Below are 18,721 nucleotides of genomic sequence, written 5' to 3'. Positions count from 1 at the left end.
TCTAAGGATGGGCCAGAGCCAAGCTCTGCTATCAAAACAGCCCGGAAAAGTTTGCAACTGCTTGGCATTTCTCCACTTTAGCCTTTTAAAGGACTTTTTCTTTCCTCACTGAGCTGTGCAAGATGTCTGGAGATCTTCATTTTGCATTATAGTACTTTACTGTATATATTGGATTGCACACGCTGTCAGCCTTTGCCTTAACTGTCTGCTGAGACTGGACTCTTTAAAAATTGATATTGCTGGTATTATGCCACTTTGTTAGGCAATATTCTTGGTGCAATGATGTAATAGTGCCAATAAACTCAAACTGGAAAAAAGCATCATGGAGATATATATTTTACTGACAGATGAAGAAGAGAGGTCACTGCTTATAGCATTTTTTTTTGCTGCTGCAGCTGACCCTCTCTCATATACCACTGCCTCCATTTTCAAAAAGTACCTAAACATTCCATTTGAATTGAGACTTACTATTTAGCTGTCTCTATGTACTTATGTCTACTTGCTAAGATAATTAATCTGTTTCCTTTTCCACTTAGTAATGCCAGTGGTTGTATACTTCAATAATTCTGGTTCAGTTTGAAAATAATGGCACTATCTGAAACATTGCCTAATGGTTGGAAGCAGCATAACGGTGTAACACTAGCAATTTCAATTTTAAAGAAATCTACAGCAGAACTGCAACAATCAAAGTTAACCATGTAGAATAATCAAAGACTTCACAAATTTGCTCAGGGTGAACCACGGAGATGATCCAGTCTATAGCTTGTCCTGCATATGTTCAAGGAACCAAGATAAGCTTACCTTGCAATCGGGCTTGCACTAAAATCTGCAGTATCCCTAGTCTGGGCCTCTTGTCTTAGCTGTCCTACTGCTCAAACATTGCCTGTGATACGAGTTCTAAAGGGCAAGGGAGCTATTTAGTAATTCATAGCTGATGATGTCATCCTGAGAGTGGAGGATGGAAAGAGAATGATTGCAGACCCAGAGGATGAAGATTTGCACTGGATCATATAAATTGCTGTACAGGTCCTATTGTTAAGGTGGTTAGATTGTTTTTCTACCCTTTAACCACGAATATTAGGAGTTCAGCATTTGAGGGTGATGATTCACGAAAATGTTCTACAATAACATGAACTAAATTTAATACCATTTGTACACCTGCTAGAATGTCAAATGTTCTATCCTTCTTTCCAAAGACTTATTCAGAGCTGTAAAAATTTCCATACATTTTGAAGTCATGGGACCCCCTCCCCCCTTTTTCCAGGAAAGAAAAATGAAAAATTTGGGAACACTGAAATATACACAATTCTTACTTCCCTTTCAAACTTTACTGCTTTAATGATATAAACTATACTTAATTATATTTAATATGTAAATTCCACTATTTGGCATATTTATGGAATTTAAAAGTATAAATGCCCACGCTTCCTACACATAAAACTGCAAATGTAATCAATACATGAATGAGCTGCAAACTACTGCACTCTGTACTAATTTAGCACATCCTAATTTTTTCCCATCTGAGAGGCAGGAAAAACAGTCAGACTAGAACCGCAAAGACCTGGTATCAGAACATTGTAAAGGGTATTTTTCTGCAAAGAGAGAAAGAGAGAGAGATGCTTTTAAATTTGTCATTGTAAATTACTGCTAGTCATGCTGAATTTCTGCAGGAAATGTGATATTGTACAGGGGTGTTTTTGGATGTTAATATATCCCAGTACACCCCTGTGGTGCTCACACTGCTTAACCTTATTCAATTCAACAGGTCTAATCTGACAATACGGTTCTCTGTTGATTGTCTTCCTGGTTTCTAAATCTGGGGAAAAATAACTTGAGATCTGGACACTTTCTTTTCAAAGGCTGAAATCTCAACTGAAACTTTCCAATGTTGATAGCTCAGAAAGAAATTAAATGTAATTGCATTCAAGTCCCAAATACTGGGACTAACTACCACAGGCACAAACAACATCGCAACATTCTGCCGTTATGCAATCACTTATTTCAATTCCTTTTCTAACTTCTGACTTTTGTTTTAATGCATGAATCAGCAATTAAAATGAGCACGTTAAACATGTTCATTAAAGGCAACCCAAACAAGGCAAGTGTTTATACTTTGAAGCATTTAGAGAAAGGTGAAGGAAAGAACAAACAGAAAGTGAGAGAGAATATGAAGAAATAGTGGATGAGAAAAATCTTCGTTTTCATAGCCAGCTGTAGTGGGTCAGCTGCAGAATTATGTGCTAAAAATGAATTACAGTTGGACTGGAACAGGGGAAAGACAAGAGGAAAGAAAGGAGGGATGCATGGAAGAGTAAACAGGAAGGCAATACAGCTGCTGGGTGAAGGCCGTTTACAAAACAGATTTGCTACGATTGCTACTCCTGCTTTGTAGAGTGTTGCAATCAAAACTAATGTGAGCCATCTGCTTCACTTTTCCTATATAAATTAACTGCATACATAAAATATAAATGATGCTTCACCTCCTTTCTTCTGCTCAGGACTCAAACACAAATATTGACTGAATTAAAGAAGAAAAGCATACAGCTGCCGAGGCCAGCAGCCCACTTATAACTTGGAGTTTTAACTGCCGTCGCCTGAGGTAAATGCATACATTTCCACGCTGAAAGAAAGTGAAACCTGAGCAGAGTGGCAGCAAACACAGTCTAAATGGCATGGTTAGGAAAGAGCTTCTAAAACTGTATATGTACTTGGCAAACTGTTCAAGATATTCCGAGACCAAAACAATAAAGGTGAAAACACATCATATATAATATTGAAAAAGAATTTCAGTGTTAACAGAATTGTTTATTTAAGATGTATTTATTTTCGAGAAGAGACTGGGCTGACGTGGCCACACAAGTTAATACAGAGCAAACAATCTATGCTAGTAGTAGTGATTAGCGGTTCAAAACTGTGTCATCTTATTTCGAATGATGAGTGAAAGTATGAAATATGTTATTTATGTTAGCAAATAACATTAGGGTCTCACATATATGTTTTGGAGTCCAAGCTTGCCATTAGCCAGACTTTTGAACTGGTCCCAATCCACATTATAATCAATACATTCTTAACCCCTACATCTTCCAGAGGGGTAGCACTTTTAGTGGGTTGCCTCAAAAAAAAGAGAGTTTGGTGGTACTTTAAGATTAATCCAATGTATAACTGCATAAACTTTTTGGGCAGAACTCCACTTTGTCAGATACAAAGCGGCAGCCTAAATGTTTACCAATGCAATCCTCAATATAATTGCAGCTTTCTAAACCCAATGGACTTGGAAGGGTATAACTTTGCTGAGGATTGCAATGAAAGTGTGTATGCCACTAAAACAGAGAGGTGGGGAAAAGGTTGCTTTTGTCAAGTTAGGCGAGAAATGCAAAAGACAGCAGCACATGTGCCATAATATTATGAAGACTACAAATGAATATAAAATCTAGTTAAAGGAATCAGATCCAATTATTGCAGTTAAAACCCACCCCTGACTAGCATCCAGCTGTACAAACAGGTATGTTAAGGTCAACAGCAGAGGTGTAGCTCCAAGGGGACCAGAGGGTGCACAACGCACTGAGCGCATGCCCCTGTGGGGTATGACAAGGGCATTCCAGTGGGGGCATGGCGGGACCGGGGCGGAGGACGCATCAGGCACATTTCCCCCTTGCTATGCCTCTGGTCAACAGCATAAGCAACCATCCAAAAGCTGACAACTCTGTAGTGAGGAAAGAATTCATAGGATTTGCTGGGACCAAACGTCAGTGCTATGTTTGCTGATGAATTCGGCAGCTTTGCATTGGAGACCCCTTGAAACCTTGCTGTCCAAGTAGACTGACTTTAAAGTCTGTAACAGAATGCTCCAAGAGATTCTGAAATATGCATTGGAGACTCCTTTGCATTGGAGCTTTGCATTGGAGACTCCTTGAAACCTTGCTGTCCAAGTAGACTGACTTTAAAGTCTGTAACAGAATGCTCCAAGAGATTCTGAAATATGCATTGGAGACTCCTTTGCATTGGAGACTCCTTGAAACCTTGCTGTTCAAGTAGACTGACTTTAAAGCCTGTAACAGAATGCTCCAAGAGATTTTGAAATATGCTCCCACTGGTATCTCAGTGTTTCCATTTTTAATGTGTAATTCATACTCATTGACCTTTGTGCACATAACCTAACCTAGGGTCTGTTCTCATATCACTGAAAACATCTTGTTACTTCTTCACATTTGGCTCAAAGAGAAGAAAATAAAGTCAAAGTTAGAAGATTCCACAGCAGAAGGAACTGTAGTAACCATTACCACAGTGCCAATCTATGTTAGAAACTCCATATACATTCTTAACATTTGTAGAAACCTCAGAAACCACCTAAGGAAAACATAAAACCTTATTTGATGTGACACCACCACAAAATAAAAATCTTCTTTACACAGCTATTTTAGCATTCAAAAACGTTAGAGGGCTGTAATTCCTATTGTCACTGAAAAAAAGAAATTAAAGAAAGAAATAACATGAATTCCCCTGTAAATAGGTGAATTGGTAAGCTGTTTGTTCACGTTAACATTTGGCTCCCTATCTTCCTAAAGCACATCTATCTTCCTGAAAGAAACCTGGATAATGGAAGATTTAAGGTTATCTTCATCAAAGGTCATAGACTGTAATCTTCTTTATGTAGAAAAATGGGAACATACTTGTTCCCATTAAAAGGAGGGGCTAAAGACCAGTGGTAGTACTAAAATCTTGCATATCAAAAGGCCACATAAAATTCCTGACACCTCTCGTCATATGTTTCAAAACTCAATCCTGGTAGAATCAAAGGCTTATCTATAGTAAATCACAGCAAAATGAAAGCCCTGTACAAGACACAATGTGCTCTGTGGCTCATAATGTGATAAACGAGAAATGTGTTTTCTACTAGGAATGAGATGAATGATAAGGGAGGATGCTTGTGGCAGGACAAGATAAGACCACTGGATGACTAGGCTGAAAGGCAAGGCCTGTATCAGATTGTATGTATTGAGCATGCTTAATAGGCTAATGCATATTAACTTCTCCTCCTGCTCTGACAACAAACTGTATTATAATGAACATACAGGAAGAATATGGGAGGGGCCACATATTAAGGAGTAACACGTAAATAGGCAGACCGGAAAGTTATGATTTGAAGTACCCTTAGCCAATGGGGGAACAGAGAGGGTGTGACGAATTTAGAAGGGAATAAACATGCTGTGGATATACTGTTTTGGCAGAGTCTGCCCATGTGGGGATGGCTCCCCTTTCTTTGCAAATAAAGAAACTTAAAACTTTCTTCTGTTGACTTGATATTTGGTAAAGAAATATTGGGCACCACAATGGTTTTTGATTTGTTCATCGCACAAAAAAATTGAGTGTGCATGTAAGTCCCATGCTCCTGGACCCAAAGGGAGTATGTGATTTATAAAAAAAAGGGGGCAAAGGTGATACATTGAAGGCAAGCAGATAAGTGGATCCAATGAAAATACTGTAGTCAGGACAAGGAGTTGTATAACTTTGTAGCAAAGGATTAGGGTGAATATACAACGGAAATTTTGGAGGCTTCGAGTTAGGAATCTCAAAGTATGTATTGTTGAAGGCTTTCACAAATCTCAAAGAAGTTTGGGAAGGGATCAATTTTATGAATAGTTAAGAATTTCAGTCAAAACTTTTGATTGACTATTATCTTTAGCCACTAATGTGGCCTCATGTTGCAAAACCCCCCATACAGATAACTCATTTGGAAAGGCACTATGAAGTCCATACAAGGGTAAATTTTGTGATTGACACTTCAGACACATAATTGGACCCTAAGAAGCAGATGGGGGAGGCCTGATTTGGACATGAACACTGGTGTTGGAGAAGATTAGCTCTCTTTTGTGACATTTATCTGGTTGAAAATGGCCCAATCCAGATTCCTTTAAGCATCAGTAAGGGGAAAAAAGACTAGAACAATAACAGTACCCATCTCTTGTTCTTACCCAAGTTTAGCCTAGCCTGAGAGGACCATTTCCAACCAGGGATATGGTTTCTCTGGGACAGTAGGAAAGTGAACACCCTCTTTTCCCAATGTCATGACCCTATTCCAGGATGCATTCATCCCAAATGCTTTTTAAGGTCAATTAAATGCCTAGCGTTCCAATCATGGAATTCCAGTGTCTGATGTAGTTTGATCCTAAAAGGCTGAGTACCCAATTCAAATCGTTCTCCCCATCCACTAACATTAGCTTTCATGTCTCTAATGTAAGAAACTGGTCTTTAATTTTAATCCGGCACAGCCAAGTCATGCCTGAAGCATGAGTTTTACAAGTATCTCCTTTCCTACTTAAATTATCTATTCAAAGACTGAAAATTACAAGCATGAAGCACTGCTGTCTCACAGTGGGGAACAGGAAGTCTTACATACTGACAGGAATTTAAAAAGTAGATACTGATTTCTCAAACGGTAACTATATTTTAAAAACATCACTAGGGTGAGTGGGTAGAGAATTTAATTGCAGGCATGACCAGGATGGAGACAGCTCCACAGATTCACTTCTTAATAATGTTCCATCTTTAACAAAATGATCTTTAAAGTAGTTAAAAGCATGAGAGTTTAATTACTTTGATCTATAGCTTTGGGAGGGGGAAGCCATAACAAAAATGTAAATAGGAGATTCCGATGATTTTTATCAAAGCCCTCTAGAAAGACAAGAGAAAACTGTGTTTGTAGGCTATGTATAAACTGCAACCGCTCTGCTAAAAGCATTTTGTTTTCCAGGTGCTTAGGCACATCATTTCTAAAAAGCGAAATATATATAATTTTGATGTAGATTTAATACAATTGTGTTAATGAACAAAGAACAAAAATAAATCTTTAAGAACAAGATTGTTTTAATTTTGTCTAGTTTTGAAAGTCAGTGCCAGCCACATCATTGTTGACTGAGTGTTTCAGGAAAGGACTGCTTGTCTGGACTCAATACGTTCATAGTGACATCTCTGCTATTCACATTTTAATCACACAGAACTATCGACTTTGCTCAATATTAAAACAGGGGTGTGCAAAACAAAATTCAGGAAAATTTGGATTCAGGTATATTGGATTGAAAATTTTCAGGATTCCTGAAAACTCCTGAATCCCCATACTAGTTTGAGGTTTTTAGAGGAAGGGGGAATTAGGAATTCAAAAAAAATTGGCTCCATTATTGTCTATGGCCACATTTCCGAGGCTCTGCAGGGTTTGTTTTTCAAGGCAGAGGCAACATAATTTTCAGTATATTTTCTGGTGAGCATTCTTGGGTCAGGGGCCCCAATTTTATTGGCTCGAAAGAGGGTGTCCCCCTCCAGGGAGGAAAATGTTCATCTCATCGTTACTTCAAAGACCCCAGGGTAGTATCAATTTTATCTCCCAAAAACCTCTGTAAGATAGCTCAGTCAGCTACAATCCTGAGGCAACTCCTATTGGCCATGCTGGTAGAGGCTGATGGGAATTGTAGTCCATGAACATCTGGAGTGCCACAGGTTCACCACCATGGTCCTAGTCCAATACAGCACACTGGCTCTCCAGCATGATGTGATATGATCATTCTAGAATCTAGGCAAATTGGAAAGAAAAAGGAGAGGGGGAGAGATTCACGCCTAACAAGTTATTGGATTGAAAGCAAGAAGGTAGCTAAGATTGTGGACAATTACTTTTTTATTAGGGTTTCAACGTCAACATTCTTACCATATTTTCCCAAAAATAAGGCCTACCCCAAAAATAAGCCCTATCATGATTTTTCAGGCTTTTTGGAGGCGGCTTAAAATATAAGCCCTACTCCAAAAATAAGCCCTACAGTAATTACAGATCAGGATGGTGTGATCCAGCAGAGTGCTCCCTGCCAATGAGGATGCAGCTTGCATCACACGTGACAGGGAAGCAACAGGGGAGAGCCCACCTTGAGGAATTGTGAAGGTACCGTATTTCACCTAAAATAAGCCCTACCCTGAAAATAAGCCCTAATGCATCTTTTGGTACAAAAATTAAAATAAGACCCTGTCTTATTTTTGGTGAAACACGGTATTTGTAAAAAAAAACAAAAACTTTTTTTCTCTCAATTAGCTAACTCAAAAAAGGTTAAAATATCCAAAAGCTCAACTAGCCTATACAGGCTACAATACAGCAATAATTAATAATTTAAATATATGTAACTTTAAACATTAAATGTACACACATTTTTGTTTATACTCATCCAAAGCAATAAATCTTGACAATCATCAGTTAGGACTCTTTATTCCAGGGAACTCTTGCAGGATATTTCTTGGATTGCTTGTATGCTTAGTTATAGAATTTGATATCCCTTGCAAAATAAACATTAAATGTTTTTCAGGATTCTTGCACAGATCCTAAGCTTTGAAGAATGCAATTCAGCCTACCCATATTACACAACAGTTTGAGAAAACTGTAAAAAAAATTGCTGCAGGTCTACAATATTCTACCCATAGATTTAAAAGCACTTGCCCTAGATAAAAATCTTTTAAAAATTATATCTTGAAAGTAAAATAGAATAATGTAAGAAAACCACCCAAGAGCCTTTTAGCCACCCTACAGTTACTATAATGTTCTGTGAACAATACATCTTCCGATGATGTAATATGTTCCCAGAAGCTTGCTTCTATTTTTAAAGAGCACCCTTTTCATTATGCTTTTGAAGGGCATCTCTATTAGACCTTGTAATGTTGCTTTTAACCTATGAGCAGCAATGATGTAGTCCTTCTGGCTGCATGTAATGTATACTGAGAGACAACAGGTAGATGGTTATTGATCATGTAGTCTACAATGTTTTGAACAATAGCCCAGCTATGGCAATTACAATTCATATAGGAGATACGTTTGCATTGTTAGGACATTTCTTAAAAGATGATTCTGAAGAGAATGTCCTTTTTCCATATGTCATCCCATAGAGTAAATCATGGTGGGAAACAGAATAAACTGGTCTGGTACAGTCCCATTAGGAATATATTCATGATCTCCTGCAGCAGAGTGCAAAGACAGACAGAACAAATCTCCTCCCACAGATGCCTTGTTCTACCAAGGGGATATGAAATTTACTCAGCTGCGCCATAACTCAAGGTGCCGGAAAGCAATGTGCAGATCCACCTCTCCAGCTTTATGCCACCAACCCACAATACATATAGGATTTCCTTCCAGTGCCATCAGAAAGTTAAGATGATAGATGTACATTTGTCTAATAACCTGCAACCCAGGTCCTAAGAGACTTAGTTCAAAGTAAGAATCAGACCCCTATTCCAAATCACAATGATACAGGAAACTGTGGAATTGTTCCTGGGTGTCACGTCCAATCAAATAAATGGGATTTGGTGCCTATAACCTTGGTACATTTGGTACATTTACAACTGTGTCTGCACTATTCTTGAGAGGAGACAAGGGATGCCAGCCAATATTTTTCCCTGGCCGAGTGCCTTCCTTCTTGGACTCTCCATCTGGATGCCCCATAATTTCACCGGTCTTCTTTCATTATCTTATTGTCACCAGCACTGCAACATACTGGGTTTTATTTTACTCCCACTGAAAACATTGACTTTAATATAATATGTAGGACTGAATTCAATATAGGCATCATCTTAATTTTAGTAAGGTTTACAGGATGTTTAATAGGCATTAAAATTGAATTTTGTATGTTTTTACTCAAATTTTATCTGATATATGGCTTGTGGATTGTTGGAAGTTGCATTTAGAAGGCAAAACAGTTACACACATGCCAGTTTTAAATAATATTCCAGCAGTGTGTTACTCTGCTTATGTCACGAATGGAAATCTTATGAAACTAAGTTTAGCAGGGTTAACAGCAGGCATAGCACAGTGCATTTACAGATTCCATTTTCTTAGTACATGCACAATTGTCTCCTGAACAAAGACTCAGACTGCAATCTGCTTTATATAAAATTCTCAAATCATCCAAACATTCAGTGAAACACTGCCACACAATGGTACGTATTGGAGTTGCACCAAACAAGAACAAAAGCAGCTCCTCTGTCTTTTCAAAACTACAGAAATCCAAACATAGATCAGCTAATTCTCATCAAGTCCCACATTTGTGAATTTTTCCACATTTCAGCCATGAAGCAGTGCATTCTCCGATGCTTCAGGATTCACCAGCCAAATTTAGTCTCTGGTTAGCCCATTCAAAATTACAGTAGAGTTGGATGTGCTGTTTGCAGTAGAGCCAGTCCTAAAGATAAACGGCTCAACTCCACACACTCCAGAGCCCAACAGTGTAATGCTTCACAAGTTTTTTTTTCCTGTGCTGACCAGACTAGTTACTAAGGTCAAGAGTTAAAATGATCCCCCTGTGAATGGAACGTGTGGCTTCCTCATAACATTTTCAGCACTCTCAATGACTCACACAGCTACAGAGCAGTGGCATCAAGTTACACCAGACGGCTTCCTCGTTGCTGTAACGGCAAATCCTTTGACCTTCCCCCACTGTATACACAACCAATGAGTTGTACTTATGGGCTCATATGGTTTAAAAAATATTTTTCCTCCTCCCAAAACTAGCAGTCCATCAAAGTTTCAATGCTACTTGAAAACCACAATTGTGGCAATGTTTATTCCCCCACCCACCCACTGCTGTCCCAATTACCAAAAAAGTATTTCTTATCTCACATGTTTATTGCTTTCTGTTTAATTATGCTTATCGTAATCACATGCATAAGGAATATCTTTTAAAATGCTTTTTTACTAGTAAGACATAAGATCTAAGCTTGCACCAAATGCTTTATTTTGATGAATCTGATATAGGCCAGAAGAAAAAGGAGAAAAGTATTTCCAACATACATAGGATAAACACCATGCAAATGGTTTAAAAATGCTAATGATATATTAAAGTTCATACTTCTAATCTGTAAATTAAAAATTGCATTAATCAATTAGTGCTTTCAACTTTAGATTGACGTAAATAAATTTCAGATTTCATCCACATTAAGAATGATAATCAGAAATATTTTTAGCACAGTCTGCACAGATCTGCCCCAACACTGAGAAATGACAAAATCCGTGGCATCTTCTGGACAGAGGTGCATGTCAGTATCATCCTGGCTCTGGAATCATGGTTCCACTTAACCGGCATGAACCTGCTAACAGGCTACATTCCAATATTATTGAACATCACACCTGGACAATGCAAGTGTTTACTAAAAGTAGCACTGACAGCCAAGAAACTACTAAAGTACTGGAAGGACAAACCACTCCAGCAACTCACGTAAGATTTTCCACCTCTTGCATTACAGGGGCCTGTGTACAGGAGAAAACAACAAGAAATATGCCAAAGGATATGGCAGCCTAAAGGGAAACCCCTACTCAACAACAGACTGGTTTGTTCTAGCCTGTTGCACCTGTGTAAACATGGGACCATGGAGACTTACCAAGAATGAACAAGAATTATCCCTCAACCTTTCCCACCCTCCCCATTCTTTTTTCTCCCTGTTTCCATTCAGTTCCATTCAGAAATCTCATTTCCCCCCCAAATTGGTATCTGATGAAGGGACTTTAGACTCTAGGAAGCTTATATTCCAAAAATCTAAGATCCGACTTGACTCAACTCCAACAGTCATACTGTAAACCACTATGGTTACCTTCTGAACCTACTCCCAGACTAAGTTATTCAGGACCCTGACTTTTGCTGAGCTGAAACTTAGCAATCCAAAACGGTGGGAAGTTTTGAAGAGAAGGAAGAACTAGATAAAAAGCCAAAATCTACTAAAGAACAGAGCCAGTCTGCTATCAGTAGTCTCCACAGGACAGCACTGCCTGCTCAAACCCCCTTTAAGGTAATTATACTTGAAACAGTGAAGAGACATTTATTTACTATATTTTTGCAGGTGGTGGAGATTAAGTTTTTAACAACCATATCTAGATTTGAGTCAGATACTTGGGAAACAATTTCTCACTATCACCTTTCTTGGACTGAATTGTCCCTAGGTGTTCTGTACCAGGTGAACTAGTACCTTGACACAAGGAAAAAGAACAGTTTGTTATCAATATCACCTCAGTGCTGCCTGCTGAATTATATTTTTCTCAGAGGTATCCAAACCATATTTCATTACTGTCATCAAGTATTGCCATCTAGGAAACTGCTGAAATTTTATACCTTCCTAAACTTCTCCATCTGTTTGTAAAGATCAGGATCCAGTTCCTGAGACACATCTTTCATCCACAACAGCGCTCCTCGATATTCAGTCCGACATTGCTCCATTCGATTGACAGTCAGCCATGTATCAGAAATAGCTCGGTATCTAAATGTCTCCACTTCTTGGTAAAGCCTACACAAAGGTGTGCGCAATGCCAATCTGTGGCAAAAGAAAAAGAGAGAGAGAGAAATTGGAAGCGTAGAGAATTTTGGAAGCAAAAGTCCCATTGTGAGTAGCAATCCAAAGAGAGAGGCAGAGTCACAGGAATGGAAATAATACAAGGGATGTTACTGAACAAACTAGAATAGGCAGAAACTTTCAAGCTGATTTCAGAAGGCAACATCATTGCTGAATGAACTGCATCTGTCATAGCTTCTCCAGCTGTTGCCTGATGTTTTTCTCCATAGTTGTCTTTTTAGTGTCAATCCCCCCTTTAAACATTTCTAAAGAAAGTGGCAAGTATAAGAAGAAAATTCAGCTACGTTACAGGAAGATAATGTGTTATATTGCGTTCAGCAGAGGCCAATTTGCTGGTGGTTCCTGGCCCCTCAATGATGCGGCTGGCCTCCACAGGGGCCAGGACCTTTACGACCCTGGCCCCGGCCTGGTGGAACACTCTTCCTCCAGCTGTCCGGGCCCTGCGGGACCTTCGTGAGTTCCGCAGGGCCTGTAAGACTGAGTTGTTCTGCCAGGCCTTTGGAGTGTCCAGTCGCTGAGTGGTGCGCCCCCCCCCCCATGCTTTATGCACTTTACCATCTTAATCCTGGTTCCATCTATGTTACCCTCCTAGAGAGGAGTCTGGCCTCTCTTCCTTCTTCTTTTTGGGGAGATTTTAATGAATTGGGCTATAGGAAGCCTGTCACTGTTATATTAACCGCTGTTTTAATAGATTTTAATGGATTTTAGTACTATATTGATTGTTGTGTGGTCACTATTGTGAACCTCTATTTAATTGTGTATATATCAATGTTGTGCACTGCCCAGAACCCCTTGGGGATGGGGCGGTTTATAAATCTAAAGAAAAATAATATATATATATATATTTTGTCCTAAAAATAATTTTGGCTGCAAGCTTAAATTTAAATGAATTTAAACAGCCATTTTGTCTTGCACCAGCTGCAATGTTTTTGCTCCTCCCAGTGGTCACAAGCAGCACTGATTACTAGAACTCTCTCACTTGCTTTTTGCCATCACTTGAAATGAATATACTCCACACTTCAGTAGAGCAGAGTTTAACCAGAAATCAAAAAATTACAATGAGCATTCCAAATGCATGGATAACTTGGCAAGAAAGTGGCTGAATTCAACCAATGCACAGCTTAAGGGCAAACATAAGGCAGCATAAAGGTGAATTTCCATTCTGTTTTGCGAATTCACATATTGATAGTAGGTGCCTTAATATGATAGCTAACCACCTTCTAAGGGTTACTATGGAATTCCCAGTTTCTACTCTCGCTTTGGATGCAGATGATTCCAGGTCCAGTGCCTGGCATCTTCAGTTTTAAAAAAACCCAGGTGCTGAGGAAGGCCTCCACCTGAGACCTTGCAGAGTTGCTTTCAGTCAGAGCAGAAAATGCTGACCTTAATGGATGAATGCTCTGATTCATTATAAGGCAGGTTTGTGTGAGTAGGGTGTGATCAAGCATGTCCCTTTCCCAATGTACTTTAAGCAGCAATTTAAAACAAAACTCTCCAGCAGTATTATTTCTAAATACTCTTTTCATTATACTTTTGAAAGGCATCTCTGTCAGACATTGATTTTTTTAACCTGGGATCAGAATTTCTGCATCTTGTTATCTGGCCTGGAAATAAGCAAAAATGGAGCTGTTGTGCCCTACACCTAAATATTCAAGCTTGCCTATGGGTCAAAACAATTTCCAAATAAGAACAATAAGAGGGTAAAAATAAGAGGGTAAAAGTATCATAAATAAGAGTAAAACCTTGGAAATTCAGTCAAAGGCTGTCTTTAAAAGTTATGTTTTGTGTCTTTTCCTACAGTGTAGCTGAGATTTTATGGTCCTCATTTCCCTGGGCAAAGGGAATGGGGCCATCACCGAATGGGGCCATCACAAGAACACAAGGGCAAAAAGGCAGGGAAAAGTTAACAACAAACCAGACAGAATTCAGGGAGGGTCAGAGTGGAAAAAAACAGGTTCTGGAGGAGTGAGAAATCTTCAGAAACCAGAACCAGGGAATAGCTAAGAAGGTCTGTTGACCAGGCTCCCTGCAGTCTTTTCCTTCCATTACAAGCATTTCTTTTCCTTCCATTGCAGTCTTTTCCTTCCATTACAAGCATTTCTGGGAGGCTGAAACCAAGCAAACAGGGCCTAGTATGTATAGAGCACTTACCCTGAGGCTCTTCACTTCGCAATGGGGTGTCCTCATGGTTCTCCATTTACATGCGAGGAAGTGCCCCACTGCCTGCTGTGTGGCTTGTAAACTACCCCCACTGCCGCGTCATTCCCGTTTGCTAGTTAAATTGCCACTTTCCCCCAAAGTCCTTAATTTTTTTTATTGTTTTATTGTGCCATCACTACTATGATTTGCCAGCTCTCAGGAACCATGAGGCTTCTGGGAACTGCCATGCCGTAAGTGTGAGTGTGTCTGCAATCAAAATTGTACCCCAAAGGAAACGTACCATCATGGTGGGGCAGAGCATCAGTGTATAATCAGCCCAGATAATGTTGTGGCCTCATATGGGTTCACTTTCCTAGGCAGGATGAGTCAAAGGAGGAGAGGGAGAGGGCAGTATATAAAAACTAAATCATCATCATCATCATGGATCATCATCATTATCATCCTCCTCCTCCTCCTTACCCAACATTTCAATAATAGATCAAACATACCTTTGTTGAGAAGAAAAGCAGAGGGACTTTCCTGTAGCTTGCATCATTTTGCCTGCTCTGGTTTTATCCTGAGAACCTTGTGCTCGGAGAAATTTTCCCAATTCATTTTCTTCTTGAGACAGATCTAAACACAGACATAAAAAGGGACCAAATACAGGTCAGAACAACACTCTGCATTTTGTAAGCAGGGGAACCAATTTGATTGCCTACAAGAAACACAGAATATCCCCCGCCCCACCTTGCAATTTCAAGTTAACCTTCACACATCTTCTGCACTTATGAAACAGAAGATCAGATTCACTTCAGCTTATCTCCCCGTGGGCTCAGTATAATGTAACAAGAACTGCAAAATGACCTCTGTGCTGAAAAGGCAACAGGAGAATGTGCTATTTCTTGCTTGAATAGAAGTATTAGCTTGGCGGGGCCAGATGAAGTAAACTATTGTGACTTGACTACAATACCTAGCATTTCCCTAGATTGTGTCAGAGTCCCTTTCAAGTGACAGAAGTTCACATATTTCTAATAAAATGAATGGTTTTTTAAACAGCTCAGTCACCTGGCTTTCTAATTCCCTTCCCTCTGTATCAACATTTGTACATGAAGATTTTTACTATGAAGATTTGATTCTACCTGACTTTTTTAAATTAAGAGGAAAGCACTGACCATCGTCTTATACTCAAATAGCCAAAATAGCCAAATGTGAGTAAAACCAGTGATTAGAGCTGTGAATGGGAAAAAAAGATTTTTCTACAAACCTGAAAAACACCCCAGGTTTGCCGAAAAATGTGAAATTTAAAATAAACACTTCTAATTTTATTTTACTTATCGGTCACCCTTCCCCGTGTGGGCTCTGGGAGGCTTCCAACATAGAGTAATAACAATAACATGAGGGAGGTTAAAAAAACCCCAAATGATAAAAGGAGTGCCTGTTGCTTTAACAAACAGACTCTCTCAGTGGGTCTTTATAGGCAACCATGGCATTCCAAGGACTGGTTTCTATGAGTAAAAGGTAGTGGAAGAGGGCAGGACCCTTTCCAGGGCTGTTTTTAGTCTTTGAGGGAGGCTCAATGCAACCAGGCTTGACAGCAACCACTGGGTGACTTGATACCACCTGACTTGCATGACTCCCCCTAGGCCTGGCAGTTTGCTACTTTTCAACAGCAGCCACCCTGTGAAAGCCAACATGGTATAGCAGTTAAAATTTCAGAGTAGGGTCTAGAAGATGCAGGTATGAATTCCTGTCTTGCTGTGGAAGCTCACTGGGTGATTTGGGGACAGTCACATACTTCCTGCCTAATCTATTTACAGGGCTGTTATGAGGAGAAAAAAAGGGAGGAAAGGAGAATAATATAAGCTGTTTTGTTCCCACTGTGGTGAAAAGTGGGGTATAAATAGTAAATAAATAATAAATATAGCTGAAGATAGGAGGCAGATAAAAAGTTGGTTGGTGAATGGTTGAGAAGGAGAGAATGAAGCAGAGAAAGGGCAGAGAATATAAGGGCTATCAGGAGGACAAAATGAGGAAATAGTGTGGGGGAATAAGGGGAAAGTGAGGTTCCCCCCCACCCCCGACAAGACCTTGAAGGTTTCCTACCAGGCAAGTGCCCCTTGCCCAGTGGCTAGCACCACACAATGGGGTCATAGTTTTCCTAGATAGGTGCTGACAGGGATGAAGCTGAATGGGGGGGGGGGGAATGGTGGGATTCAGCAGGTTCGTACCACTTCGGCAGAACCGGTTGTTAAAATGGTGCTTGTAAACAACCAGCTGTTAAATTATTTGAATCCCACCAATGGAACCGGTTGTTAAATTATTTGAATCCCATCATGTGGGGGGTGGGGGGTGGGGCAGATAAAATTAGTTTGGCTGCTGGGAGTGAAGGAGAGAAGGAAACCAGAAAAGTGGCTTTCAAGAAAAGAAAAGGATAAATAGTAGGGGAGAGGGAATTGATAGGCCTCCTGCAAGTTCCTGCAGGTTTCCACTTGAGGATTTCTAAAAGCACAAGGGCAGAGCAAACCATTTCCTTTGGCCCCAGGCCACTTATGTGAGTAAATGTAAGGACCAAATCTGACTTTACAAAGACAACATGTGAAGAGTTTTCCAATGTTTTTTTTTTAAAAAAGGCCAGCTGTGGGAGTGCCTGGTTTAAGTGGAGCAATAATAAAAGAAAGAGAAGCTGTTTAACTCTTTCTCTGTTTATCAGCTCAGAACACTCTTCCCAACACTATTTCTCCCTGAAGAACAAAAAATACACAAAAACTAATCTTTTCCACACTGCCAATGAGAAAGCAATTTAGAGGGGGAACAATTTTAAATGAACAGAAAGGTAAAAGGTTCGTGCAGCCTCTCCCTACTTTTTCACTTCAGATTGTGGCCTCTGTGGCTGATTTTCAATTTTTAAAATTGCCAATTGTTACCTGCCCATTCACACATCTCTTGCGCAGCATTAACTTTGGCTGTGCTTCCCTACCCTTTTCAACATAATATCACACTTGGACACTTTCAGTAGCCCTAAGAAATGCTTTGTCAGATTAATTTTTTTTTTAACTTTGAGACCTGGGTTTTCAAGCCAAAAGACAATCAGTGATGGTTTGTCAGTATCTGCCTCTATGTTGCAATCAAGGAATTCCTTGGTGGTCCCACATCCAAGCACCTACTTAGCTTCCAAGATCTAATAAGACTGGGCTAGCATGGGCTGTCCAGGTTAGGGACAATTAACAGAACCACAGTTAAAAATACTTACAACAAATCCTTTTTTGATACAGTTCAATTGCTTTAAGTAAATCCATACACGTCCTCTGAATTGAATGGAACAGCTGAAATGAAATATAAAATATAAACTAGCTACTGCATAAGAGTTATTCAAATATAGGGGAGAAAAACAAAACTGTCTCTCTCTGTCTCCCCAGACAGTGTGAAAATTAATATGGTAGCCACCTGTATTTTCCATCTTTGGACCACTCCCATGACAAGGAGCTGAATTCAATTTATTCTGATCCTGGCAGGACTTTTATCGCCATCTGTAACCTTGTTCTGTTTTTATGTATAATTACAGTTTTATGGTTTGTTGTGATTTTAATGTTTGATTATTCTGTTCACCGCCCAGAGTCCTTCGGGGATGGGCGGTATACTAACTAACTAACTAACTAACTAACTAACTAACTAACTAACTAACTAACTAACTAACTAACTAACTAACTAACTAACTAACTAACTAACTAACTAACTAACTAACTAACTTTGCCCTCAGGGGCCAGGGTAGGAAGAACCAAAGAAAATCTACCCAGCTTTACTATAAACATGGCTGAGTTTCAGTGCTAGAGGATGACTGTTTTATATATCTATAATCTATCTGTAGGTGCATGTGTATATACCAGTAAATAAAAGAGTCATCCTCTGGCACTGAAATTAAGCCACATTTACAGTAAAGCTTGGTAGACATTCTCTGCTAGGAATATGATGCCACAGCTTTCAAAGGTGTAACTAAGATCACAGACTGAATGTAAATAGGTAAAATGTCAGTTCCAAGTTGGTCTGAGACCAAGAAGTAAATGCTTACAATATCCCGGCCTTCAAAACAGAGGTTTGCATTGGTATGTAAAATTTCTGGACAGTCAAGTAGTTACAAAAAACAATAACAGTTCCTTCCAAGGAAACTGTGATGTATATCTTCTGCTATGTCTGCTAATTCTACAACATGCTAATCCCCTTTGGG

General features: G+C 39.4%; 1 protein-coding gene across 6 annotated transcripts in view; it reads right to left on the bottom strand.

Annotated features, from left to right (window-relative positions):
* Positions 1–18,721, bottom strand: part of ICA1 (islet cell autoantigen 1) — a 68,189-nt gene that overhangs the window by 34,255 nt on the left and 15,213 nt on the right. For all 6 annotated transcript variants that reach the window (XM_048511018.1, XM_048511013.1, XM_048511016.1 and 3 more), the window contains exons 4-6: positions 17,750–17,822; positions 15,009–15,132; positions 12,123–12,321 (exon numbers count right to left, since the gene is read on the bottom strand). In XM_048511018.1, coding sequence (XP_048366975.1) covers positions 12,123–12,321; positions 15,009–15,132; positions 17,750–17,822 — 396 coding nt within the window. The remainder of the gene's footprint in view (positions 1–12,122; positions 12,322–15,008; positions 15,133–17,749; positions 17,823–18,721) is intronic.

The sequence above is a fragment of the Sphaerodactylus townsendi genome, linkage group LG11, assembly GCF_021028975.2.
Source record: "Sphaerodactylus townsendi isolate TG3544 linkage group LG11, MPM_Stown_v2.3, whole genome shotgun sequence".
Taxonomy (NCBI): Eukaryota; Metazoa; Chordata; class Lepidosauria; order Squamata; family Sphaerodactylidae; genus Sphaerodactylus; species Sphaerodactylus townsendi.
This window is presented reverse-complemented; position numbering and strand designations above follow the sequence as displayed.